Consider the following 27,621-nt stretch of genomic DNA (forward strand, 5'->3'; position numbering starts at 1 on the left):
TATTTTTTTCCTGAAAGAGGGGTTTACCTTAATGGGGGTTTAGCTTAGGTACTTGGGAGGAATGACTCAGAATCTTAGTTCAGGCATGTTTATGTGTTGTAAGAGCTATTTAGTCACAAGTTGCCAATAATATATTACAAATTTAAATTTTAATGTCAGAAGTTTTCGTTCCAGTTGCTTCATGTTTGTTAGTATTTACTCATCTGTGTTGAAAGAGGAATAGTAGTCCCTGATGGTGTATATTCCTTGCACAGCAGCTACAAAACTTTGCACAACAGGCTCGTCCTCTCTTTCATCATTGTCAACACTACTTCCTACCTCACAGTGTTCCTTCACTAGCATTTCACACATCTCAGTTACATTCATTTTGGGTGTGTAAATCAAAATGTCGTCATCACAAGAAACAGTCCTGGAATGTCAAATGTTCAATAACATCTGTGATTATGATCTATTCGTCTTCTCGAACAATGTCATCAACAACAGCTATTATACCACAACCAGCCCTTGCAAAACAGTTTAATGCAATATGTTGTTTTGCACAACTCCAGCCAGCTAGAAACATATCTATAGGATGCAGAATGTTGAGTCTTGCCCCTTCCTTCCTGTCGAGGGGTGTAATTGACTTCTGTACAACTGCTATTCTGTATTTGGTTTTAACAGAGTGTGTTGTGCCCCCATATAGAGGCTGCAGATGACATGCAGTTTGGTGGAATGAATACAACATTTACATTCCTAGAAATTGTGTTTTCTTGTGATGCGCAGGGCTTTGTTCAATAATAAGCACTATACCTGCTACACCCATCTTGGCATATAAACACCTGAGAAATCTTGTAAAGATTTCTGATGTCATTCAGGCATTGATGTTGAACAGTTTAAATACAAGGCAGCCTATTTATGTTTTAAAAACACCTGGAAAATTTAAATTTTGCTATTTTCAGAGGGGCAACTTCTCACTTCCGTCAGTATTTACACACAATAGTACAGTCATTCTATGTTCTCTCTCTTTCTTTTTTTGTTTTTACACCTCCATTCCATTTTTCTTTGTGAACAGAACATATTTTCACAGGAAGTAAAATGTAAAAGTCAAAAGTTTCATATGCATTAAAAATGTCTCTGGGCTCATAATGCTGAATTAATTGTGTATTCAAATGGTTAAAATTTTCTAGAACCATAGCCTCACTGTTTCTTCTTACTCTCTGAAATGAGAGATTATGAGGTTTTTTAAAACCTATCTAACCAGCTGTTCAAGACACCGAAATTTTCAATACTTACCTGGGCAATTTCTTGAGGCTTCTCTTGCAGTATATTTCCACTTACTAGGATTGTTGCCACTTTTCATCCCTTGAAAACCATATTAAAAGAATACTTCCCACATCATTAAATTGTGGCATCCAGATGTTCTTGCTTTTGCATCTAGAGGAATTGTTAGCTTCGGCATTTAACAGTGCTTCCTTGTTTTTGAGAATGCCGCACTGTGAAGGTGGGGCCAAATCATTCTTCTTCACCCTATTGGAAAGTTTTGTGGATGATCAACAGCTTTTGTTAAATTGTAAGCTCTCTGCGTTATGTTTGTGGGACATAACTTCACGGCACTGAAATTAATAATTTGACAAGAACAAAGTCAACACTTTTGCGCTTCATAACTCCGTGAGTGTGGTTTCAGATCATGTGACAACACTCCCATTTCTGATTCCTTCAACCCTTTTCCAATATTGCCACAATGGAATTAGATGTAGATATGTGTCGACCAAAAGAATAGATTACCTTGTACTGCTGTCACACTACAAGAAAGGCGTATGAAAACAAACACTCATTTGGGCATGTTAGGAATTGCTTAAAAACTGGATTTTAATTTGCAGCATGTTTCACATTTATTCCTTAAAAGTGGACTTTTTCTTAAAGCAGGTTTTGTTAAAAGTGGGGAGGAATAACTGTTCTTATGATAGTTTCACCAGGACAAATATTCGTGAAAAGCAGGATTTTCTTAAATATGGGTTCATTAATTTAGGATTTTACTGTATATTTTTGCAATGAAGACTGCAACAATTATACCTAGGGAGTTTATAACAGTGAGAGAAAGTTCAGCTGTTTCAGTGTATTCAGTGAGAAAGTGTGAAGATATTTTGCATGTACCATAAGATTTTTTACTGATTCTTCAGAATTTTCTCCTATGGTTTACTGAGTTGGACCTGTAAACTCTTATTTTCGTAGAATCACTCAAGTACATTTTCTTGTCTGTATCACTTTATTGAATACTTATTGTAAAATTATTTCAGTCAAATTGATTCAAAATTGTGATCTGTTTGGGAAAAAATACAGTTGCAGTTTCCTTCAGCTGTAATTTTTTTAGGTTTGTGTGATCAATATGATGGGGCCACTGTTTTCTTTGTTTATGTGCATCTTGAAATTTTCTGTCACACTGGAATATGTGATGACAGTTTGATATTGAACGGAAAGTCAGTTACGTCCAAGCACATTATTCTAAATCATTTGATTTATGGCATTGCCTGTGTCACCAGTTACTACGGTAATATTCTTATTAAAATCATGACACTTGCTCAAAACGTGTACTGTGCACTTATAAATTGTGCAACATGGGAACCATGTGTCTGCCCTTGATGGCTCATCTGAAGGTAACTGGCAGGTGTACCGTTGAACTATGGATTTTGGGAACAGATGACAGTAGGCTACAATTTTCATAAAAAATTGATATCTTCATTCTTGTTTGGTTAGTCACACAGTAGTATGTAAAACAGGGTGCAGCTGTTGCTGTAACATTTAACATCAGCCTACTAATCTCTGCATTTTGGAATTTTCTCTTGGGTACTTCAGCTTATGGAACATAAACTTTATATAATTATCTGTTTGGTAATTAATTTAGGAATACAAGTAGCTATGGGTAATAATCAAATATACTGGTACATAAGTGACAGACTTGGGTCACAGTTGCATATTTTTAAACCAAAATCACTGCAGGCTGTGGTGTTCCTTTCATGTCTTATTTCTTTTTGTCCTCTATCTCTCTCATCTGTAACACCCATAATTGCTGGAAGAAGAATGCTTCCTGCAGAAAATATGAGTGTGCAAACTACAGCTGAACATTATTGCATTTATTTTGTTGTGATTTATATGTAATTACATTGTTGTTTGGGGAGAAGTGAGAAAAAGTCCTTATCTTCACAGGCTATTAAATACTGCATTTCTGCTGCATTTTTTGGAATACTGTGGGATCTCCGCCACATTGAGGAGCTGATCGAAGGAGGTGCAAGTGGCAGTGAAGAAGTGGCTACCTTAAAGGGAAGGTTACATAATTTCATGGACACCATGAAGCAGCTTCTCCAGACAGCAGTGGTTCAAGCTTACAAAGAAGAGGCAAGAAATTAAGATGTATTATATTTTTAAATTTAGTCGCATGTATGATGCACATTTCACAGTTTTATTTGTTCGATTAAGTATGGAAATTGGGAAATCACTTGTCTTTGACAATTTTATGATTGTTCACACTTACTTGTTATTTTTTTCTTGACATCTTCCCTCCCTACATTTTCCCCTTCTACACTCCTTTTTGTGTGTGTGCTTGCAAGATGCAGTTGATTTAAATGTTTACTTACAAAATTGTATTTGCTTTCCCTTGTTTGTTTACTATGTCAATTCTATGGTTTACATAGCATACTTTTCTCTCATTTTTCCCCATTTATCTCTGTCTTACTAAACCTGATATCATATTTGAGGAAGCACAGTGTTTCTTTGTTTTACTTGTTAACTGTATTTGATCTTTGCAGTGCCCAATTGTTTATAACGTGAAGCATAGCATCACAGTTTGGATTTATAAACTCCTCTGAAGATTAAACTGTTCTAAATGGAGTTCGAACCTTGGACCTTTGCCTGTCACAGACAAGTGCCCTACCTACTGAGTTACCTGAGCATGACCCACAACCCATCCTCACAACTATAGTTCTGCCAGTACCTCATCTCCTACCTTCCAAACTTCACAGAAGTTCTCCTCCATACCTTGCAGGCCTAGTACTCCTGGAAGAAAGGATATTGCAGAGACGTGGCTTAGCCACAACCTGGGGAAATGTTTCCAGGCTGAATTTTGCATTCTGCAGCAGAGTGGACACATATGAAACTTCATATCAAAAGCAACAGTCATGGGTTTGAGTCCTGGCCTGACACACAGTTTTATTCTGCCAGGAAGTTTCATATCAATGCATGCTGCACTGTAGAGTGAAAAATTCATTCTGGAAACAATATCCCAGGTTATGGCTAAGCCATGCTTCCACAATATCTTTCTTCCAGGAGTATTAGCCCCACAAGTTTGAAGGGTAGAAGATGATGTACTGGCAGAAGTATAGCTGTGAAGATGGGTCCTTGAGTTGTACTCAGGTAACTCAGTAGGTAGAGCACTTGTCTGTGACAGGCAAAGGTCCAAGGTTCGAACTCCATTTAGAACAGTTTAATCTTCAGAGGAGTTCATAAATCCAAACTGTGAAGCTATGCTGGAAAAGACAAAATTACCAGGTTTGAGTCCCGGGAAGCTTCATATCAATGCACACTCACATGCAGAATTGAAAATTCATTCTGGAAACTTTTCCTTCTACTATTACACATATACAGCAATTGCACAAACTGCCATTCATTTGATTATTTTTCTTACTATAGTTACTTAGATATTTGACAGACATAGATTAATGTAATTTTCAGCTGTTTTACCAACTTATGGCTATATGTACAATTGTTCGATTATATATTTATTTTATTACAGGCATATATCACTGTGTGTGACCTTCTTGTGGTTTTCTGTAACCAATTAGCAAGCAATCAGGCATTAACTGACCTCGTGTATGAGCCAGACAGAGCCTTGCAGAGCATGCTCAATGACTTCATTCAGCAGTATGTGTTTATTGTTGAAGAAGATGGTCAGTACTTAACAAATCTACCAAACTATTTTTTATTTGCATCTTGGAAGTGAATTTTCTGTTATTTTGTACAGAGTAAATGCTTGCATAAAGTATTATAAGTTTATTAGAAGAAATGAAATTATAGAATAAGAATTTTGGAACTGCATGTAGATCAAATGTACATTCTAATATTTTAATTCTTGGTTATATCCCTGTATAAATTTATATATGCCTAAAGCAGTATTTTTTGCCAGCCCTTAGATGTTTATTGTCATGAAAACATATAGTTTTGTTAATGGAATGTCTAGACAGTGGAGCATATTGTTGCCCTGTATTGTACATAAGTGTTGTATTGTAAAAATACAGTGAAACCTCCATCCATCACAGGTATTTCTATTGCCTATGGGAAAAAATACATATATTGCAGTGATCATCATAGAATATTGGCTCCCGTGGTATTTAATTTTGTTGCCTCTTCCAAATTTCTGACGTTTTTCATCTATCATTTTGATCTTCCTTTTCTTTTCTATTTCTCCACTGTATTCTTTCCTGTATTTGTCTTAACTAGAAGCAACCATAACTGTATGGCATGCAAGAGCATGGTGTCAACAGCTTTTATCTGTATACCTTATGGTATTTTGTACTCTTCATTCTGTGGGCTTCCTTTCCTGTTGCTTCCGTTCTAACAAGTGCAGTGCAGACTATTTAAAGGTAGTCTTTTCATAATGTGTGGTATGTGCACTTGTTAATGTATCTGCAGGTCTGTTGTATCTGGCTTTTATTTATGAGTTTTGTGGTGTTAATGTATTTAGAGTAATTGTATTTAGAGTAATTGTAAAGTACCTACTGTGTGTATAATAGCGGCATAAACTATAAATATTTTGTTATTTCTTCGTAATATAAAAAAGAGAAACAGTAAAAGTAATTTATCCATTACCAGTACTTGTTGAAACACAATAATAGTTGGTTATATATCCCACAAAGAAGCATAATTCTTAAGAAACGTCCAATCACTCTTGTTTTGTTGCCACTTCAGTGACGTGAAGTTCAATAGCGCTGTGTCTGCGAGAGGACACTAGCAATTACTCAGTTAAGTTACCAAAGTTGAGTGTGGTTTTTTTGAGCGCCTTATACAACTGTAACAGCATGACCACAGTGTAATAATCATTGTTATGTGGCCTTGTGGAGGCCACTTATATAAAAATTAAAAATACTTCATCTTTTGGATATTGCATCTTTGTTTGTTCTCTTGCATTTTTAGGGATATGTGTGTGTGTGTGTGTGTGTGTGTGTGTGTGTGTGTGTGTGTGTGTGTGTGTGTGTGTGTGTGTACACATACCAGCATTATTCATGAACATTTTCCTTTCGTTTTGATAGTGTATCAGTTGCTTGACTTTTGACTAATGCTTTCTTTGTCAAGCCCAGATTAGTTACCTTATTTTCACGGGCTACCTTTATATGTTACATAATAGTTCATATGTACATTCAATGTCTGTTTTTTTACTACATTTTGAATACTCTGTTTTGAGAAAATTTACTACCTTACAATTTGTGCAAAAGTACACTAAGCTCCAACCTAGTGTGGCTAGTGATGTGATTAGATTTGATTTAAAGTTTTTGCAAATCTAAATGGTCTGTGACCATTGTTATTCATTATTGCAGCGAATTGGATTATCGTGTTCAGATTTCTGGTAGTTGGTCTTCACACTGAGAAAGTAAAGTTTCTCAACATGTATTTGTTACAAGCATTTGTAAACATTAGTAATATCATTTGATAAGTTCACTATATTTCGAACAGTTACGTAGCTTAGAAGAACTGGTTTATAGATTTTCATCATTGAATTTTTTTTATTGAAACTGCTCTTAATAGGTGTTCTGGGCAATATAAATTTTTCAATTGAAAATTAATTCCTTTTTGTGTGTTTGCTTTAATGAAATTAAATTACACGAGAACATCACAACTAAATACTTCTTCCATGTGAAGTGAGAAATAACACATTTCTTGTAACTGCTTTGACTTAAAAATGCATCTAAGAGTCAGGATTCTCATACATCGATGGGTAAAAAATGAGTAAAGCTACAAGGGAAATCAATTACGAATATTCTGCTCCCATAATCTTGCATGTTTTATGTGCAGTAGTTAAAATTTTTCAGAGTAAGCCTCTTTCAGTGCCAGTTCTTGTTCGTACATCTACATACTACGCAAGCCACTGTTTGGTGCATGATGGAGGGTTCCTAGTACCACTACTAGTCATTCCCTCTCCTGTTCCACTCCCAAATAGAGCAAGGGAAAAAGGACTGTATGCTTCTGTAAGAGTGCTAATGTGTCCTTACACAAAATGCTTGTATGCAGCAGTAGAATCTCTCTGCAATCAGCTCTAAATTTCGCCACAATGTTCCTTGAAAAGAATGTCGTCTTCCCTATAAGGATTCCCATTTGAGTTTCCGAAGAATGTCAGCAATCCCTGCATGTTGATTGCTAAGCAAATACCAAACACGATAATCACTGCTATTGAGCACATTATCTTTTTACATGTAACTGCACATTTTTTGGAATATTTTTTATTTTTTTATTTGGGGGAAGTGAACAGAAAATCTGCTATATAAAATGTGTCTATAATTAGAGAGACTAACTCACAATTTGAACATGGTGAGATTTTGTGCTCTGAAAATAATAACAAGGAAAACAAAAAACATAGAATCTCATTTAAAAAATTCAGATGCCTAAATTGTAAATAAACTGCTACTAATAATGTTGAGCAGAACCAGCCTATGGCTATCTGCCTTCCATGATCAGTGCACTATGAACAGACCTATTGAAGTACAGTGAACCCTGCTTTTATGCTTTTCAAGGGGCTTGACAAGGTGCTGTAAAATTTAGGAAATAATGTTGAAAGCAGTAAAAGTTACACATAGGATTTCCACTTGCATTTTCACGCGTTATACATTATATGTGTACATGTCGAGCATCAAAATACTTTTCAAAGACTTGTTTTCTGATAATTGTTCTAATAAAAACCACTGATGTAACTGGAACTGACAACTGTGTGAGAAATAGAAACATTTGACTTAAATTCATTACTTCACAATTGATGTTTAAGAGTCTGGCAAGTAGAATCATTTGACCTAATTTCATACACCATATCAATGTTTTTGGAAAACCTGCAGTTGTTATTCATTAAGTAAGTAATAAAACACTGCACCACCTACATATTTTTTGTGCTTAGCATGACACATTTTGAGACTTTATTCTTCTTGGCAAGTGGAAATATTTATAGAAGTATTTTATGTTGTGTTAGCATATGTGGTGTTCTGTATCTCTTGGTCTGTAATCGTATTCTTAAAGTTACCACGCACCACACACGTGCAAACTATCACTTACATGCTTTGCTGTGAAACATCGCAAAAATGCAGATGTAAATATTTGTACTTGACTATGAGAATAAATTTTCAAAACCTGTCTTGCTAAGCTTGAAAAAAATACATAACTGATGCTGTGTTTAAACCAAAAGCATTTGAGCAATGTGAAATGAACTAAGGTGTCAACCAGTGCTGCTAGTGGCCAAGCAACAAAACAACTAAATGTGGTTCAAACAATGCAGAAGTGTTAAGATGACCACAACAATCACAAAGCTGGGCATGCACAACAGAGACAACTTGGAAATAATTGTGGTTGGACATGATATCTTTATTCAAAGACTGTGATTTGAACAAACCTAGTTACTCCCATCAGCCATCACATTGAGTAGCACTTGGCAGTGGCAGGAAGTAAAGCACAAATTGTTTTGACTTCATCCATTTACTGGTTCTGATCTGCTGCGTAGAGTGCCCTGGTGTCAAGAAACTTAACCAAGTAATGTTTGTAAATGCACTTGACGGCCATTGTAATTTTGTGTGCATTATATCAGCTATTTTCTCCATGAACATATTTTTGTGAAGTGGGGAAATTGTTGATGTGTTAATACAAAATTGGGTGCAAATTAACACTGTGGACACAGGAAATTTGATGGGAATGATAGTCATGAATTGCAGGAAAATGTTAATTCCAGGAACATAAAAGTTCAATGTTGTATGGTTTTCTGGTGTTTGTGTCCCAGCACTTACGTCGTGTGATACTCTGCTGTGAGAGTAGGTCCTCTAGTATAAAAAATATGGTGAAAAGCGGCATAGCCACAGCCCTTAGATTGGTACCATATTCTATCCTTGTCTCCGAATGAAGTATGTTCTAAAATAACTCACATCATGCCAACTCTGCATGTCAGTTTAGGAGTTTAACCTATATTTCTGTTTCAGAAGACTGATGATCAGATTGCCATAAAACCAATTTCTTCCAGTTTCTGCCAGTTTCTTATCTCACTGTTGACCAGTTCAAGACATTTTTTCGTCCCTAATTACATATATGCTATTGAAACAAAAAATTCTTAATATCTGTTTCAGTACTTTTCCAGAGAAACAATTGAACTTATTGACCACACTGTCAGAGCAATTGGAATCCCTTTCCTCTATTTTGGATAGCAACCTAACAGTGTGCCTTCTGAGAGGTGGCAAGCAAATAAAAACAAAAAAGTTGTTGAAACCGGTAATTGGTAGTTAGTGATGTGAAAACGTAGCGTCTATGTTGGGTAAAATTAGAATCTTTTCTTCGTGATTAGAGATGTTTAAATGTTTGTCTTACGACGAAATTGATCAGAAAAAGTTATTGGAGATACAGTACAACCCCACTTCTACTTTCCTGGAATTAATGTTTTCCTGACATTCACAACGTTTATCACTCCCGTCAAATTCCCTGTATCCACAATGTTAATTTGCACCTAATTTTGCATCAACATATTTACAGTTTTCCTAAAGTTTACACTTTATGAAAAAATAAAATGGCATTGGGCGTCAAGTAGTGTTTACAAATGTTACATGGGTAAGTTTTTCAGACCAGGTGCTGTACTCAGTGGATCTGAAATGAGTAAAAGATGGAACAATTCGTGCCATATCTCATGCCAGTGCCACCTCTACTTGGCCTGGTGGCTGATAGCTAGGTTCATTCAAAAGAAAAAACTAATAATAATAAAATCGTGACCAATCACAACCATTTCCAAACTGTCTCTACTGTGCATGTGCAGTTTCGTGATTGTCGTGACACCTTTGTTGAACCGTGGTTTGCCTGTTTCATCATTGGGCCACTTGTAGCGTTAGTTGACATCTTCACTCACTTTCCGTGACTGAAATATTTTTGGTGTAAACACAATGCCAGTTATGTGTTTTTTCATGCTGTGTTACAGGTTTCAAGAATTTATTCCTGTCATAAAGTGCAGTATTTACGTATGTATTTAATGTGATTTTACACAAACAGAGTGAGTGATAGTTTGCATATGTGTGGTTTTCTACATAACTGAGGACGCACATTACCGGATAACCTCAAAAAGATGACTGCAGTGCAAGAGAGACAAAACAACACATATACAAACACCACACGAAGTACTTATGCAAATATTTGCACCTTAAAAAGGGAAAAATTCTAGAAGCATGTCATGCCAAGCATGAAAAAATGCATAACTGTTGTAGTGTTTCATTATTTACATAACGAATAAGAGCTGCAGGCTTTCCAGCAACATTGATTACCATCTACGAAACTGAGTCACATTTCTTCGTTACATCAGCAGTTTTTACTAGGTAATAAAGCTTTATCAGAAGGTAAACAAGTCCCTGAGAAGTATTTTGATGCCTATTATATACATATATCATACGTAAAATGCGAAAATGCAAGGGGGTAGCCTATACATAACTTTAACAGCTTAAAACATTATTTCCCACATTTTACATTTTCCCATATTTTACGCCATTTTTTTTTTAAAGTCCCCACAGGGTTTTGCTGTATAGTATTAATGAAAGAAAATAAATTTACTACCTGCTTCTTACAATAAGAGCTCTTAGGGTGGAATGTTTGCTTTTGAAAAATCATCAGTTTTTTTCTGAAATTAGCTTTGCTTGTATCTGTCCTTTGGCTGTACTTCAGTTCTCTGCAAATAATTGTTGCTGTGGAGAAGCAGCATTTTCTCAGTGGTGAACAGAATGCCCTCTGATTTGAAGTGTTTATTGACATCATTTTTTTTTCTCACTCATTTTGTTAGTTACAAAATCTGCTACTTGACAGCGCAACAGAAATAAAACTTAAAATAACGCTGTTCGCACTTTACAGGAAGACTTTCAGTTTGATCCAAGTATGATTACCAGTTGTTTTTTCTAGTCACTGTATTGTGAACACTACAGTGTGATAGTAATCTGTGAGCATAAACAAACAAGAACTTTGGCACCCTGAGAGAAAGGAGCAGTACAGAGGAGCAAGCTGCACCCTCTGCTTGCAGGGCTCTCATTTTACACCTGTGTTTTGTGTTTTTTCAAAAGCCAAACTTATGCATGGTCAAAGGGATTACTGATCATGTCTGGTGCTGTGTGTCATACTCGAACCCTGTAATAGACCAAGATTAGTCTCTTCACTCATTTCAAATATTAAAATAAAAATGAGGAAAGCAAAACAAAACAAAATGGAGTGCATGAAGCATTGGTAATGGTTTACCACTCAGTTGTTGGTTGAAGTTGGCAGCATTGTAACCAAGAAAGTTTGGACCGAAATCTGTACTGCTATCTTACGCATCCGTTGTTCAAAATATTCCACACCTGAAGTTGCTGTGTTAAAGTGACCACATGATACCAACTTTAGTTAGCAGACAAACATTAGTGTTTCTTTGTTCTAAGATACAAAGTCCAAAGGCTGCATCATATGTTCCTGTTGCCATTGTATCAATATTATAAGAAGGAAAGTTGCTACTCACCATATAGTGGAGATGCTGAGTCACTGCTAGACACAACTAAAAAGCTCTCAGAATCAGTTTTCAGCCATTAAGGCCTTTGTCAACAATAAAAACACACACACACACACACACACACACACACACACACACACACACACACACACAACTGCAGTCTCAGGCAACTGAAACCACACTGCGAGCAGCCAGTGCTTGATGAAAGTGGCGACTGGGTGGGGAGGGAGAAGGATAGTATGGTGGGGATGGCGGACAGGAAAATGCTCCAGGTTAGATTAGACTGAGGGCAGGGGAGAGGTTCCCGTAACCCTCCTGAACTCAACATCTCTTTAATCACTGTCCTCACCCATCCAGTCCCTTTCCTACTGCCATTCCAGCAGTACATAACTGTCAGCGCACCCAATATTTTTATTTCTCTCCTTTTCCGCTACTTCCCCCCTCCCCACCTCTCCCATGCCCTCAGTCTAACCTGCAGCACTTCGCTGTCTACACACACCCTTCCCCCATACTATCCCTCATCCCTCCCCCTCCTCACTCCAGCCTCCTCCTTACCCCACCCAGTCGCCACTCACATCACTGGTGCTGCTGCTCGCAGTATGGTTTCAGTTGCCTGAGACTGCAGTTGTGTGTGTGTGTGTGTGTGTGTGTGTGTGTGTGTGGTTGACAAAGGCCTTAACGCTTGAAAGCTTGAATTGTGAGAGTCCTTTTGTTCTGCCTATCTGCGACTCAGCATCTCCGCTATATGGTGAGTAGCATCTTTCCTTCTCATAATATTGTTAAATTCCATCCTGGATTTTCCATTGTTTGATTATTGCCATTGTATGTTATAGGGACTATTCAACTGCCTACTGTTGACATGGCACCAGAATATAAGTAACGAATGCACTGGCTTGTGATTGTGTTCATGCAATGCTGTGCTCTTTGTTGTGCCAATGCATTCTTATGCACATTATTTTTCCAAACTGAGCTGTGCTAGATGTACAGTACTAATAATCAAAAATTTTCATTATTTGCATGCAAAAAATAAAGCTTTTACAAACCATCTCTGATAAAGTAGTTCATTTGAATACAATTTTATTTGGAAAAGCATTTATTACACAAATTTTCATATTCATGTTTTGAGATAGAATTCACATGCATATTCATATTTGCCACAAATGCAAGTTTTTCTGGTCGGTACTGGTGTTTACTGATGTCACTGTAACCTTGACCAACTGGGAAAGCTAGGTAACATGCTGTGATTGAATTTATGCGTAAGTAAAGAACAGTGTTTCATTTTAGTTGTTGAGAACAATATTCTGATATTATTATAACAATAATGGAAAGCCCTGGTGAAAAAATATATAAAATAAGGAAAGGCAATCACTTATCTATAGAGGACTGGTGTGGGTACACACAAACATGTAATAGAAAACAGTTAATTCTAACTTCAGAGTTCTTGCTCTTTTTCTATTAAGACTATAATGAACAACACATACCCAAATGTACATGCTTGCGGTAGCGAGTCTCGCCACTACTTCAAGTGTGTATATTTGGATGTCTGTGGTTGTGTGTGTGAATATTGAATTCTTACTAGAAAAACAGCAAGAACTTGATAGCTAATGTTAAGTGTTTTCTGCTATGTATTTCTGTGTGCCATGCAGCAGAGCTCTATGGGTAAGCGGTTGACCTTCCATTATTTTACATATTTTTCTGTTACAATTAAATTCTTTTGTTGATCATAGCGAATATTTCACATAAACTGGAATGGAAACAACTTGTTATTGTAGTTCTCCATTTTCTCATTATTATTTTTTCTTCCTTTCTTTTAGAATTGTATATGTAGTCCATATTATTAGTGTAACTTGCTTTATTTGCATGGCACGATTTTACAATCTTATTTCAAGGCATTTTCAGAGCCATCCACAATTTTTTCCATGTTTTCTATTCTTGTTATTTTTTGATTGATGTCATTTGGTCATTATATTCTCATTGCATTCACAATCTATTTTTACACACATTCTGTTCATAACAATCACCTCACTCATGTGTTTGCTTTTATAACCATTAATATCACTGGGTAGAGGGCATTGAAGTGTTGTAGAAAGTCTTACATTTTAGAAATGTATTGGTATCTAGATGCGTATGTCAGTATGAGTCTTTCACAAAGAAATGGTTAATGACTTGTAAACTGACTGAGGGATCACGTTTCTCTGTGTGTAAAGCTTTTGTTCAGAAAGTATATTTACAATATCCTACTTCAGATTGTTGAATATTTTTTATGAAATTCTCACAAGACATATATCAAGTATGACATTTGAATCTCATTGTCACAACAGTTCAGCTGAAACAATTCAGAATTCATAACTAGTGAATAACAAACATGAAGTAGTGCAATATATATCTTTGTTGTGGCTTACTTTACAGTGACTTTTTGTTAACTGGGACTCTAAAGTAATTGAATTGATGTGCCTCAATGTGTACCATTTGGTTATGATTTTTTTCTGGTAGTTATTAAATAAATGGCAAATTTTCAGTTTCAACTCAACGTTTCAGAATGTACAATTTCAATGACAACATTGGTATGTTATAAATACATTATGAATTTATTTAGGTGTTGTCAATGTTAAATGTGAAAAATAGTTACCATTTCACATTGATGAAGACATCCACGGACTTTTCTGTTTTTCTGCCCAAAATAATAGTCTTGGTTAAATAATCCACATGAATATTGTCCATAACCTGAAGCTTTAAAAATTTGGTTTAGAAGACAAATTTTTAATTTTGGGGAAAGAACTGCGAATTAGTTTCTGGGTATGCACTGTTCTTTCTCTCTCCCATACCTGTAATGCTACTATAGGAACAGTGTACTTGCCTGCTGTTTTAATGTGCCTTTTTAAAGATTTTTCAAGATAAGAAATGTGTGTGGAAAGTTTGAAATGATAGGAAGGAATTGTAATTAGGTTGCAGTTGTCTATAAACATGTATACACTAATGAACAAAGTGGCAGCAGCCACTAGGAATTTGAAAGAACTAAAGACAGTTAAAGTAAAACTCCTTTTTAATGAATTTCTGGGGACCCAGATACTTTTCCCTTAAATAGGGATTTTCGTAAGTGGGGGTTTTGGCAGAGAGCATGAAATGAGTGACCCAGAATAATAAGTCAAGTGTATTTAGGTGATACAAGTGCTGTTTAATTACAAAATTAGCAATCTCCTCTACTACAAATTTAAATGCAGTAAATATATTATTATTACACTTTGCACAGAACACGTCCTTGCCTTAAAAAACGGTAGTCTTGTTTATTTGGTCCTTCCAGATATTGTAGTGGAAAAAGTTGTTGCTCTAGCTGGTTGATATTAGTTAGAATTGATTCATCTACATTAAAGGGGAAAATAAATTCCTGACAGTATCAGTTCCTTGCACAGCAGCAGCAAAGCTTGATGCAACACTCTCTTTTTTCCATCAGTGTCATTGCCAGCTCCTACCTGTATTCCTTCACAAGCATTTCACATTCTTAAATCTTGGGTGTGGAAGTTAGGCTGTCATCATCACAACAAACAGTGTTCTGGAATGTCACATTTTCAGAAATATCACTTTTGCTACTCCGTTCCTCTTCAGGCACAATGTTGTCTTCAACATCAAATGATGCATCACAGTTTAACACAGTCTGCTGTGTTATTGAATTCCATGCAGCAGCAAACTTTCACATAGCACGTTCAGTGTTAAGTCTCATCACTTCCTTCCTCTCAAAGCATGTAATTGACTCGGACACTACAGCTACTCTGTACTTGGATTTAACAGAGTTTATTATGCACTTGTCCAGAGGTTGCAGATGAATTCTGCAGCTTGAAGGAAGGAACACATCATTTGCATTCATCTGAAATTATGGTTCTTTAGGATGTACAGGGTATAGGTCATTGATAAGCACAATTATCCTTCCTGCTGCACCAGTCTTGGCATCTAAACACCCCAAAAAAGTCTTAAAAATTGCTGACATCTCCAGGGATTGCTATTGTTCTCAAAAGTACAAAGTAGCATTTTTATGTTTTGGAACCATTTGGAGTTAATAGTGGTGGCAACTTTTCACTTCCATCACTATTTATGCACAATAGCTTTTGTTGCATTTTTTACCAACTTGGCATTTCTCTCCCTTAACATAATATAATTTTGCAGGAAGTAAATTATTAAAGATGCTATTTTCATCAACATTATAAATACAACTAGGCTCATAACCATGTATCAATTGTAGCAAAGTAATGTTTTTGAAATAGTTCACACTTTGCGTGAGCAGAGACTCACTTTCTCAACTTGTCTTTTGAAATGACAGCGATTGTTGTTTTTTTTTAAAACAGTTCAACCAGCCATTCGATACACTGAAGTTTTCTGTGCCAATCTTCAGAGTGATTTCATAAGCCTTCTCTTGTCTCTTATAGGAATCCTTTCACTTCTGAGCCCTTGAAGCTGCTTAAAATAATATTTTCCACAGCATTAAACATAGACATGTGAATGTTCTTTTTCGGATCTGCAGGAATCTTTAACTTCAGCATTTGACATGCCCTATCTTTAAATGTTGGGCATATGTACCGTATTTACTCGAATCTAAGCCACACTTGAATCTAAGCCGCACCTGAAAAATGAGACTCGAAATCAAGGAAAAAAAATTTTCCCGAATCTAAGCCGCACCTGAAATTTGTGACTCGAAATTCAAGGGGAGAGAAAAGTTTCAGGCCCCACCTTCAAATCGAAACAAAGTTGGTCCACTGTAATATGAGAAACAATTTAGGTCGAATGAATGACGATACAGCTACAGTAGTTTGGTTCGAGTCGTAAGTTTAGCAGTTAAGCTTTACCAGGTAGCCATTGCTATGTGTCAGGCGCTCCGTCCGTATTTATATGGGTACCCTTCCTTTTTCACTTGCTTCATCTAGTTTGAATTGATTGCTTATTTTTTTGATCTGGTAAGTGCCGTTCTCTTTGTTATAGGTGTTTACATTACTCTAAGCTGAAAATGCATTAATGTACTGTGTCATGCATTGTTAGTCGCATTCTGATAATGAGTGTTAATGACAAGTCGCCGCTCGCGGCATGGCTTGCTTTTGTGCGCGCTAGTCTCATTGGCGAAACAATGGCAAGAACTGCTATTTGTTGTTACTTACACTACTGCTTTCTTTGATAATGATCAACAAGAACCAAATAATAAACTGCGCGTGATAGAAGATGTTCTGAACGAGAGTTTAGCGAAAATTTTTCTCCGTCTGAAAATCTTTGCAGACGTCTCTTTAGTACATCACATTCTGCACAGAAATTAATCATCTCAGATTTAAAAATCTAGTCAACTGCCGTGCTTCATTTCTGACTGTATCATTATTAGGCATAAGAATAATACGAATATAAACATGACATGATATGTATATTCTTCCGCGTTTGCTGTTGTCTCACTCTAGTTTCGTAGTTTATTAGACAGACAGGATTTAAATGAGTTAGCAGCAAACATGAAAGAATTCATGGCAAAATGTTTCTATTCGTATTATTCTTGTGGTGAAGAGAATACTGCAGGTGATTCACAATTCATAAAAGTTCCTATTAGCAACCATCTCTTCTCACAGGTAGGAAAAAATTCAGAATGTAGAGTTGGCCATATTGGCAAACATCCCAAACAGTCTTGCCAGTCGGATTTTCGTAGTACATGCAAACGCTGTTACATTCGAAGATGAACAATACAGAATTTGTATTTACTTCGTTGGATAATGTATAAAAATGCAACGGTCGAAACTTGGGGCGGAGAAAAAAGCTCGTCTTCCACTTTTTTTTTTTTTTTTTTTTTTTTTATTTATTTACTGACGCAGAAGGTTTTGCGCCAATATTTATCTTTGTGCCTGCAAAGCATGCCTGTGTAGCGCTACATATATTCGACGGCAGAAGTTAGTTGTGGCGGCACTTACCAACATTTTTCGGAGTTTTCAGACCTTCCGCTTACTTTGCACTCGATTCTAAGCCACAGGCGGTTTTTTGGATTACAAAAATCGGAAAAAAAGTGCAGCTTAGATTCGAGTAAATACAGTAGGTGGCACTAAATCATATTTCTTCACCATGTGGAAAGATTCATCTTAAGACTGTCTTCGTCAGTTTTTGCTGAACTATAAACTTTGTATGTTGCAGGCCATAACTCCACAAAAGTCTGATACTTTCTACACTTCAGTAACCAAACAACTACACTTTCCACACTTCGTACTTGTAGGTCAGTGACTTTAACATCTGGATATGTTGGACAGAAATTGATTTCCAATTCTTTCAAAGCATCTGTTTCTATTGCTACAAGGAAAGTCAAGTTATTGGCTACGTGCTTGGCACACATTGACCTGTTGAACTGATTACCATTTAAGACATCACAGGACAAAATTTACGATCAGCATGGGGTGGAAAGAAATCGGAATCTCAGTAAAATATGTTAGAAGTTACATAAAAACTGGATTTGAATTTGCAAACTGTTTCATATTTACACCTTAAAAGTGGATGTTTACCTAAAGCAGGCTTAGTTAAAAGCCGGGAGAAACAACATTGTTCTTACGGGAATTTTGCCAGGACTGTTGGAAATATTCGTTAAAAGTGAGATTTCCTTAAAAGCAAGTTCGTTAATTTGGGGTAGTCTGTAATCTGGAATTTGTGTGACACCAAGATTTTTTCATTACAAACAAGAGATGAGGAAAAAGAACCGTTTAGGTATCAGAAAGAAAATAAAATTATTCCACACCTCTTGTCAGGAACAATTCATAATAAGAGTCAAGTAAAAATGAAATATAAATTACCAAATTTTAAGTTTTGTTTTCTGTAGTGATATGTGGAGGCCGATTAAACAGGGTGTATACGACTCGGGAGATCCGGGAAAAACCCAGGAATTTTTTCATCCAGGAGAAAACCGGGAAAAACGTGGGAATTTTTTTAGAATTCCAGGAATTTTTCATTGTTTTAGTTTTCTGTCAGTTTTATGTAATTTTGACTGATATATGATACTATAACAAAGGGTATTACTGTATCATGGTGCTGCAAAATATTACTGCACCAATAAAACATGAAAGAGAGTAAAAAGACTAAAATAAAACTGCAGTTGCAAATTAAATGCGTCATATACAACAACAAAACACAGTACTCATACAAGTGTCTGCCAGCAGCAAAATGTGTCAAAGGCTTCAGGAAGACTGTGGAATGCTGCAGAACAACAAATTGCCTACGATGAGCATGATGTCACAACTGTTTACATTAGATTCATTTGAGCAGGCCATGCACATGCACAGTTCAGTCATGTATGTGTAGTATCTTCTTCCACTTCTGGCTACAGAAATGTAGCTGTTAGCTGTATAAGCAATAGCAGCAAGCGGCCAGCTGCTATCCGGAAAAATTTTGCTGGCGCGCCCAAGCTACCAGCTTCATCTTCATGCATGCGCAACAGGCTCGGATCTAAGGGGCATAGGCAAACCGTGGTATTGGCTCCGGGCAGCAATTCCGGGGGGTTGACCCTTGTCTCACAAAGCGCCTAGCATCCCGTGCACGTTGGTCTGTTGTTTATTCATATGATTTTGAAACACATCCATATTAGTTTTTGAACACATTTTAAGTGGATTTCTGAATGAATCATAAATTGATTTTTGAATGCGTACACAGTGTACATGATGTCTTTGCCAGGGGAATCCCCGTCGCATCTAGAACTAAACTTTCCTGCAGACAAAAGGCGACAGGGCTATATGAGCGGAGCAGAATAAAGCTAAACGGTTGAGTACCAATCGCTGTTTATGTGGATTCGGGACTGATACGCAGACCAGTCTGCGTTGTAGTGGGGAGGTGGGTAGTCTCCATTTGCCCTGTATTTATGTTTAGTGATGTTGCTGTTTCCTCATTGTTTATTGCTATCATGTCAAATGGAAACGAAACAGATTTCTGTGGCTGGGAGCTATCAAGTGAATTAAAATACATTCGCATAATTACCGAAGGGAAGGCTAAAATAAGTTATTTGTTTCAGTTTTTATTATATTTCCATCTTTCTCACAGTCAAGCATTAATCACCTTGCAGAACAATGAAGTTATTTTTGTCAGTTTGCTACAAAAATTTGACTTTTATTAATCTTTTCTGCAGAGACAGCCCATTTATTTGAAACGAAGTGTTTAATTCCATGCCGTTGGCTAATTTCAGCTGTTAGCAGATTTCAGGTGCACGTTTTCATCTTCTAGCATGTATGGCATTATGCCATAATAAAGAACCAAACATGAGATAATACAGCACTGATACTCCAAGAAAATTTACATGCGAATCTGGTCATACAAATCTGCACTTTAGGCCGAATTATGCATTTTAGTATGTTTCATGGAATTTCGATGCTCTTGGAGTATCCTCTGATGTCTTGTTTCTCTTATGATATAAAATATTTTACTGTTTTACACGTATGAACATAGAGGCTTCCCCCGTCATTGTAGCTGCGCAAGCACGGTGGCACCTGTTACCTGGCGCTCTGTGGCAACTGCTGAAAAGAACGTAATTCTAGCAGTTGTGGGGAAAATATTGCAAATGGTAGTTGGAAAAGCGTTACTTTAAAAGTAAATTTCCTCTTATGCAAGATGAACTATGTGTGAGAATGTACGATGAATTTCTTAAATCACAGTGTCTGACTCTCATTTGAAAATCAACTCTTTGTGAAGAATTTAGAGCCCAGAGGATCAGACATTTACGTCGTTATTAAAAATTTTACTGACCCATTTGTGTGATGTCTTAAAATGTAACACACGGAAAAAAGATCAACATTATATGTGAAAACTTAGATTTTCTTGCAACTTATTAATCTTTGAGACCAATATTATATGTGAAATCTTTCCTTTTCTTGTAACACCATGTATATTAATTTAATCTATTGACGTTTCCTATGTGTGTGGTCACATTACTGAACAGTAATGTTGCTATTGGCTGACTACATCATATGTCCTATTCTATGAATATCCGCCGTCATTGGCTGGCGAGATCAAATGGCATGAACTATGACTGGCTGCACATCCTAATCTCGATTTCGATGCTTCGGAAAGTAACATCAGGTGTTTCATGGAATTCGAATTTATAGTTTCGTCATATGAAAATATGCAGCCTACATGTTGCTGCACATCACAGATCTTTCGAAAAAGTGTTTTTTCACCCATAAGTTTCGTTTTGTAAAGTGCCGGGAAATTCTACACCGGTGTAGAAAACCATAATGATTCAATGGTTAACAAGTTTTACATTTCTGAGGAAAAGTATACTGTCACTTAACACGGAAAAAGTGTATTTTCACCCAGGAGAAAGGGTATTTTTAACCGGGAAATCTGGGAGAAATCCGGGAATTTTTTTCCTTGTCCTGTTAAAGGAAAGCTGTAATGAGAAAGGATGCGTGTGCTGTAAATGTTGTGCATGGGTACAAAAGAATAAATTTAGTACATTACGTTATGACACTTTTAACGCATCCATGGTGGATGGCTTTGTCTTTATGAACAAGTCTGAATGGTGGTTGCCTTTAAATTCCTGAATACTAGCCTTTCATTCTTTTTTTATTATTGCATGTCTTTAATAATAACTATTTACCACCACTCTTTGAGTAATATAATATGTTGATTATTTTAGTGAGAATTGCAAACTAATTGTGATACTAAAAATATCAGTCACAGTCTCCCTCAGACACTGTTGTCATGCCCCCCCACCTAAATTAAGGCAAACATTTTAATAATTTTCTGCCATTAACCCTGGTAATACCAGAGAGGGATACTTTATGCCCACTATTTGTAATTTATGTAATTTAATCATGTAAATTAGATTTCAGAGTTTGTTTTTAATGAATTCTTCTACCAAATTGTACAGTTGCTTTAAATTTTTTCAGTTAAACTTATTGCAAACATTTCGTTCTTCCCTCCTGAGTAATAGATGCAATTTCACAACAAATATCATCTGCACTACTAAATAAAGATGAGTCATCGCTTAACATCGTTACCAAAAATCTCAAAGGTTCTGACTGATTTGCTTCACATTGTTACGCAGTATGCTAATAAACATTCGGACAGACATAAGCTATATATGTAAGTGAAAAGTTGGTATCAAAAATCTTGAAAAGTTCTTCACTGACTGCAAATTTTTACATGATACTCTTATAAACACGGATAGATATGGGCTGTATATTTTCTTAATCAACAGTGCACAGGATTTCCGTTGAAAATCGACTGTGAGAAATAAAATGCTGTGCTGTGAAAATGTGTGGTTTCATTTTCTTTCTTGCATTCAGTTTAACTGCAATAGCAAGCCATTTAAACCATTAAACAAATTGTTTCTCTTGTATATATTCTTTATTCTTATATAAGTTTAAACAAAAATGGTATACAGAACTATCTGCTTTTTTGTTTTCTTCTTCGCAGTCAGTTTTAACAGAACATAGGAAAGCTACACTTATGGCTTATCGGCTTATGATCAGTTGTCCGAACTTGGTAACCCGTTTGGCAATTAAAACTATGCTGAATACTGTCATTGAAGCTACTGTCCTCACACGTCCAGCAGCAAGATAGATTTTTCATACCCCATACACCAATGATCACAAACAATGTATCCATTCATTTTAAGCGACTTCAATTCCTAACCATTGTTTCAGTGGCAATAATAGTCAAAAAGGCTTGAGGTTGGAGAGAGTGGAAGGAGGAGATGGACAAGGAGAGAGGGAAGGATGAGATGTGTTGTATAAATGTAAATCTCAAATTATGTTGCCTTGAAATAGAATCAGTTTTGACTTCGGAAATTTTGTGGATCAAGTTACGTTCAGCAGCAGTCATCAGTTCACAGCCTAGTGGCATTAAAAAACAAGTTTCCTTTTGTGCAAATATGAGTTAAAAAGAAGTAAACATTAAAGAAATTGTTATTAACATAAAAAATTAACGTAAATGTGTGAATATACCACTGTCACACCCTGAAACTCGAATTTTTTTAAGTTATGCGATTATCGACTGTGAAAGTAATGAGTGCAAATAATAACTGACCTCATAACAATTCTTGGACACAACTGGTAATTGATATGATTAATTTAAGGCATTTTATAGACACTGGCAGTATAAGAAGGGGAAATTCAAAATATTTGCAGTTGGATATTAAGTATATGAAGTTCAAGAGCAGCCAGGAGTGACCGAAAACCTCTTACAAAAATAATCTCTATATATACTTGAATACCAACAGCTTCACAATTCACTTTAAATTGTTAACTACAAAACAAGTGCATGAAATGCTATGCCAACTGCATAGTCATTTATTAATAAGATTAGCAGTACTCATATTTAAGTCATTTTGTTACTACCAAGTGTGGCTCAGTGGTAGTGTCCTGGAACACAGTCACAGGATCATTTCTTCTATCCCACATCACTGTGCGGAATATTTTTTCCTCTTGCCACTTTTCTTGATCTTGACAGTGTTTGTTAAAGTGCAAAATGCTGAGGTATTCAAGTTTAGGACACAGAGTAAAAATAAATTGTGGCAAAATATAGTATTTGACTTGCACAATACAATACAGCTGCCAGTGCTTTGGAGGAGGAGCCTATAACTGTTGATACTATTTGTTAGAAGAGTCTATGAAGAAATACCCACACGAGACAGAAAATAAAGCTAACTGGAGTTGCAACACAATGAGGGATTGGCATACAAATGGTTACAAAAGTGGAATAAATGTACAAAGTGTCAGTTTGAAAACATTACTTTCTTTTCATGTCTTTTATTTCCAGTTCTTTAATTTCTCTATCTACTTTCAGTGCTACCATTCTTATTTTATTTTCCTCAAGTAATACTGTACTTTTTTATGTTTGCACTCTATGCTCTGTAATCTTCTTTCATAAAATTTGAATTTCACTTGAAAACAATTTTTTGTTTTTTCATGTTTGGGATGCAATTCTAACACTGTAGATGCCATGACAGAATCCTGGTTTGTGTACTCCATATCTGCTGGTAATTAGAGGTTATTTGTAGTTCAAAATACAAAATACAAAATATACTGCTGTCACTTAACTTTCGCTACTGTCTTACCAGCTCATTGTAAACACTGTCATCTTTCACTGTCATCACCAAGGAGAAAAATATTTTGAATGAGTTGAAGCTACAGTCATCTACTCATTTACTGGTGTGAATGAGCTATAACCTTTGGTGTTATTTAAATTGGTGTTAAAACAAGAAATGGACAAGGATGTAATGAATAACAGAAACTACCTTTCAAGCAGCAAATTTGTTTCAAAAACTTTATCAGACTGTACTAAAATGTAACTTTGGAATGAAAATCTGCTTTGTCATTGTAGTGTTTGGAAATGGAAATCAGTAGTTTCTTCAGGCCCAAAATTAGCATCTGCCCATTTTGCAGTAACAGTAGGCCTGATGAAATTACCACTTTCAATTTTTTGCAGTTCAACCTTGAAAAGTTATGACAATTGTTTTGCTCCAGTTTTTGCGGTAGATGTAATTACATAGATGCATCTTAAAATTACACACTGTCATGCGTGAATGCTTTCTTGGTTCTTCCCTTAATAGTGTCGTAACACATTTCCAAATATTCCCAAGAATTTGTCCGTATATTGTGTGAATTAGCCAGCAGTAGCTTCTTTCCATGCCTCTCGTTTGCTGTGTATTTACAATGTACGATTGATACCTGCATTTGAAGTGCGATAATCGTGTCAATAGTAGATTATAGCAACGTTTTGTGCTAATTTAGAACAGTACTGAACCTCGTTCAGTGAATCCTTGTTAAATGTTATGCAATAAAGTGGAGCCCTAAGCAGAATTCTATTTCTGAACTAAGGTTAAAATTGACCTCCAGTCAATGACGTTTCTTTTATAGAGTCAGTCCTTATTGTGCTGTTGTCAAGGAAGAAGTTTCATAAAAAAATTTGGGTTTTTGATGATGGTGTGAGAAAGTAATATGGATCAGAGATTTTAAAATGTATAACGTAGTTTCATTCTAGAGTCATGAGCGTGTACTAAGAAACAACAAAGATGAAGTGCATGTCTCGCTATGAATTTAAGTAAGTGTTTAATCTTGCATAGTGTGACATTTGAACTTTTTTGTTCTGAAAGCCTCATGCTAATATTTCTTTCCTCTCCAAGTATGACTTTTATCAATGTGCATTTCATGTATGACTATAGACCAATGTATTCTGTACAAATAAAACTAAAATAAACAAGTTCCTCTTTCTAGTAGTTCAGATAAGATTTAATTAAAATTGCATGCCAGTTTCGACATGGATTCTAGAGAAAAAACATAGAACTAACAGGGTGAAAGTAAGCTAGTTCAGTAGCATCCAGAATGCTTCATATATTTAAATTTAACTCTTTTTGAACACATGACCTTTGTAGAAAGTATAGAGATTTAATTTGTGTCCTAGTGCCAGGCAGTGCTGGGTATGTGCTTCACAAACTGATGTAATTTGATTATGGTAGCATTTGCCCATAGCTCAATGTATCTAATGACAACCAAAATATTTCAGACAATGGAAAATCCAGGATGGAGTGTAACAATGTAATGAAAATGATAGTAGCTTCGCACGATATAGTGGAGATGCTGAGCCACAGAAAGGCACAACAGAAAGACTGTCAGAAAGTTAGCTTTCGGCCAACAATGCCTTTGTCAAAAGTAGACAGCATACACAGTCTGGCTCTAGCTGCAGAGACTGTGGCTGTGTGTGTGTGTGTGTGTGTGTGTGTGTGTGTGTGTGTGTGTGTGTGTGTATCTACTTTTGACAAAGGCCTTGTTGGCAGAAAGCTAACTTTGTCTGTCTTTCTGTTGTGGCTTTCTGTGACCCAGCATCTGCACTATATGGTGAGTAGCAAGTTTCCTTTTCTTATATTGTAATCAAAATATTTAGTAGATTTGTCTGAGTAGGCCACAAATTTTTGACACAGTTCGCAGTTGTTAGTAGCTTTGGTGTTACAGCCAAAAATATAAGTGGCTGAACACCACAGTAGTTTTATGGGCATGTCCCTGTTGTGAAAAATCTGAAACTGAAAACTAATGGAAGTGAGAAGTGACTGGTGTGGTAATGTAAGTGCCACTTCAGTGCAACACATTTTCCATGAGAGAGTGCTCTATCACATAGCACAGTTAGAAATGGTCCTTACTGTAACAGTAATAGTGATTTCTTTTATCGTAATTGAGGGTGCTGGTGCAGTCATAATACACTACCTTCTATGGCCATCCAGGTTTAGATTTTCTGTGATTTCTCTAAGTCACTTTGGTTGTAGCGAGGATGGTTCCTCAGGTGTGGCTGAATTCCTTCTCCATTTTTTCCCAGTCCAAGCTTGTGCTTCTTCTGTATTGACCTTGTCATTGATGTGATGTTAAAGCCTGATCTTCCTTCGTACTTCTATCGTAAATTCACTTTCAAGAACAGATACTAGTGTTGTGGTCATCGGTGTTCAGCATTAAAAATTCTGTTGTTAGCAAAAATCTATTTCATGAGATGAATGCAGAGCTTTCTGTGACAGTCATTTTGAGTAGGAGGGTATACATTTCCAGTGTTATCCCAAATTCAGACTTTTATTGTGGGTGCAGGTGGAAAAAGTGGGTGTGGTGTAATCCTTGATCTGATCTTGTAACTGTGATGCTACTCTGTATGTTTTGTGTAAAGTATATTTTTTTTATGATGCGGGTCACTAAAAATCTGTAAGTGAAATTGTTGGCTTTTTATGACTGAAAACAGTGATTCACCTTTTGCTGTGGTCAGTCATCATCAATTATCTTAAGCCTAGGAGGGATGATTAATTAAATAATACAAAATCCATGTTTGTGGGAATAAAGCCATGGGTTAGTAAGTAGTGTAGTTATCATTTTGGAGTAAATTCTGTAAATTCATTGATGTAAATACAAATTTATATGTTTCTGGGTATGAATTCACAATTGGTTTCATGAAGTGGTTCATGAGGTTATGTAGATAGGGAGTAAATCAGATAAAAATTGTATGGTTGTGACAATTCTTTGTAGAATTCAATCTGGACTTTTTTTCCCCCTTTAGAGTGTTATATCTTGGAAAATTCGTCTTTCAGCCAGTATTGTGATGACAAAAGTGAAGTATGTCTCGAATTCTTCTTCTTAATGCTATACCCTTGGATTCATTAAGCAAGTCAGAAAATAGTATGAAATATGTATTGACAGAAGGAAATAAGATCCATTACCAATACCTGTATCCTTAGGATGCCGTCACTGTCCATATGACTTCAACATGCATAAACTGTAATTGCATGCCATTGTTGTTGCTATTCTTGGAAATCAGTTCTGTTGTATTTCATTATGTAATAGTGTCCCCCCTCCCCTCAGTGTTTCATTTGTTGCTAGAGCCTGAGTTACGTTATTTAATCCAGCGACGTCTCCTTAATGCACGACACAGTTCTTTTAAGAAGATAAGTGTTGCTTTTCTTTCCATTTTTATGGCCATGATGATGCTGTTCCATCCCTCTCTTCCCCCTTCCATCAAATTTCTGTCATACACATTGAAGTACTTGCACTTAATGCTGTCTACAATTTTTGATTGTGTGTAGCTTTAGTATAGCATTATAATACTCTGTTTATTCCATGAATTTATCACCATTTGAATAGTGTATTGTAGTTTACTTTGATGTGAAAATTGTGAAACTATTCTGTATAGTTTTAGAGAGAACTTTTTCTAATAATGGATAGACATTGAGGAACTGTTTGACCAGTAAGTTCTAATATCATGCTCATTTTAGTCTCATTAAGTCACCATTTTTTATTGTAAATTGTCATTGTAAAATTAGAAAGCAATTAGTAGTATTGTAATATAGTTTATAATCAGCCACTGGTCCTGCACTTTCACATCTTCAGTTGAGATTTAAAAAATGTACATTATCTTATGGCAATTAAAAACATGCTAAATGCTGCAGATAA

The 27,621-nt window shown here is 36.0% G+C and overlaps 1 protein-coding gene across 2 annotated transcripts in view; it reads left to right on the forward strand.

Annotated features, from left to right (window-relative positions):
• LOC124713847 (cohesin subunit SA-1) overlaps positions 1 to 27,621 on the forward strand; it is a 148,502-nt gene that overhangs the window by 79,769 nt on the left and 41,112 nt on the right. For both annotated transcript variants that reach the window (XM_047242977.1, XM_047242978.1), the window contains exons 15-16: positions 3,184 to 3,372; positions 4,766 to 4,919. In XM_047242977.1, coding sequence (XP_047098933.1) covers positions 3,184 to 3,372; positions 4,766 to 4,919 — 343 coding nt within the window. The remainder of the gene's footprint in view (positions 1 to 3,183; positions 3,373 to 4,765; positions 4,920 to 27,621) is intronic.

Source organism: Schistocerca piceifrons, chromosome 1, assembly GCF_021461385.2.
Source record: "Schistocerca piceifrons isolate TAMUIC-IGC-003096 chromosome 1, iqSchPice1.1, whole genome shotgun sequence".
In the NCBI taxonomy this organism is placed as follows: domain Eukaryota; kingdom Metazoa; phylum Arthropoda; class Insecta; order Orthoptera; family Acrididae; genus Schistocerca; species Schistocerca piceifrons.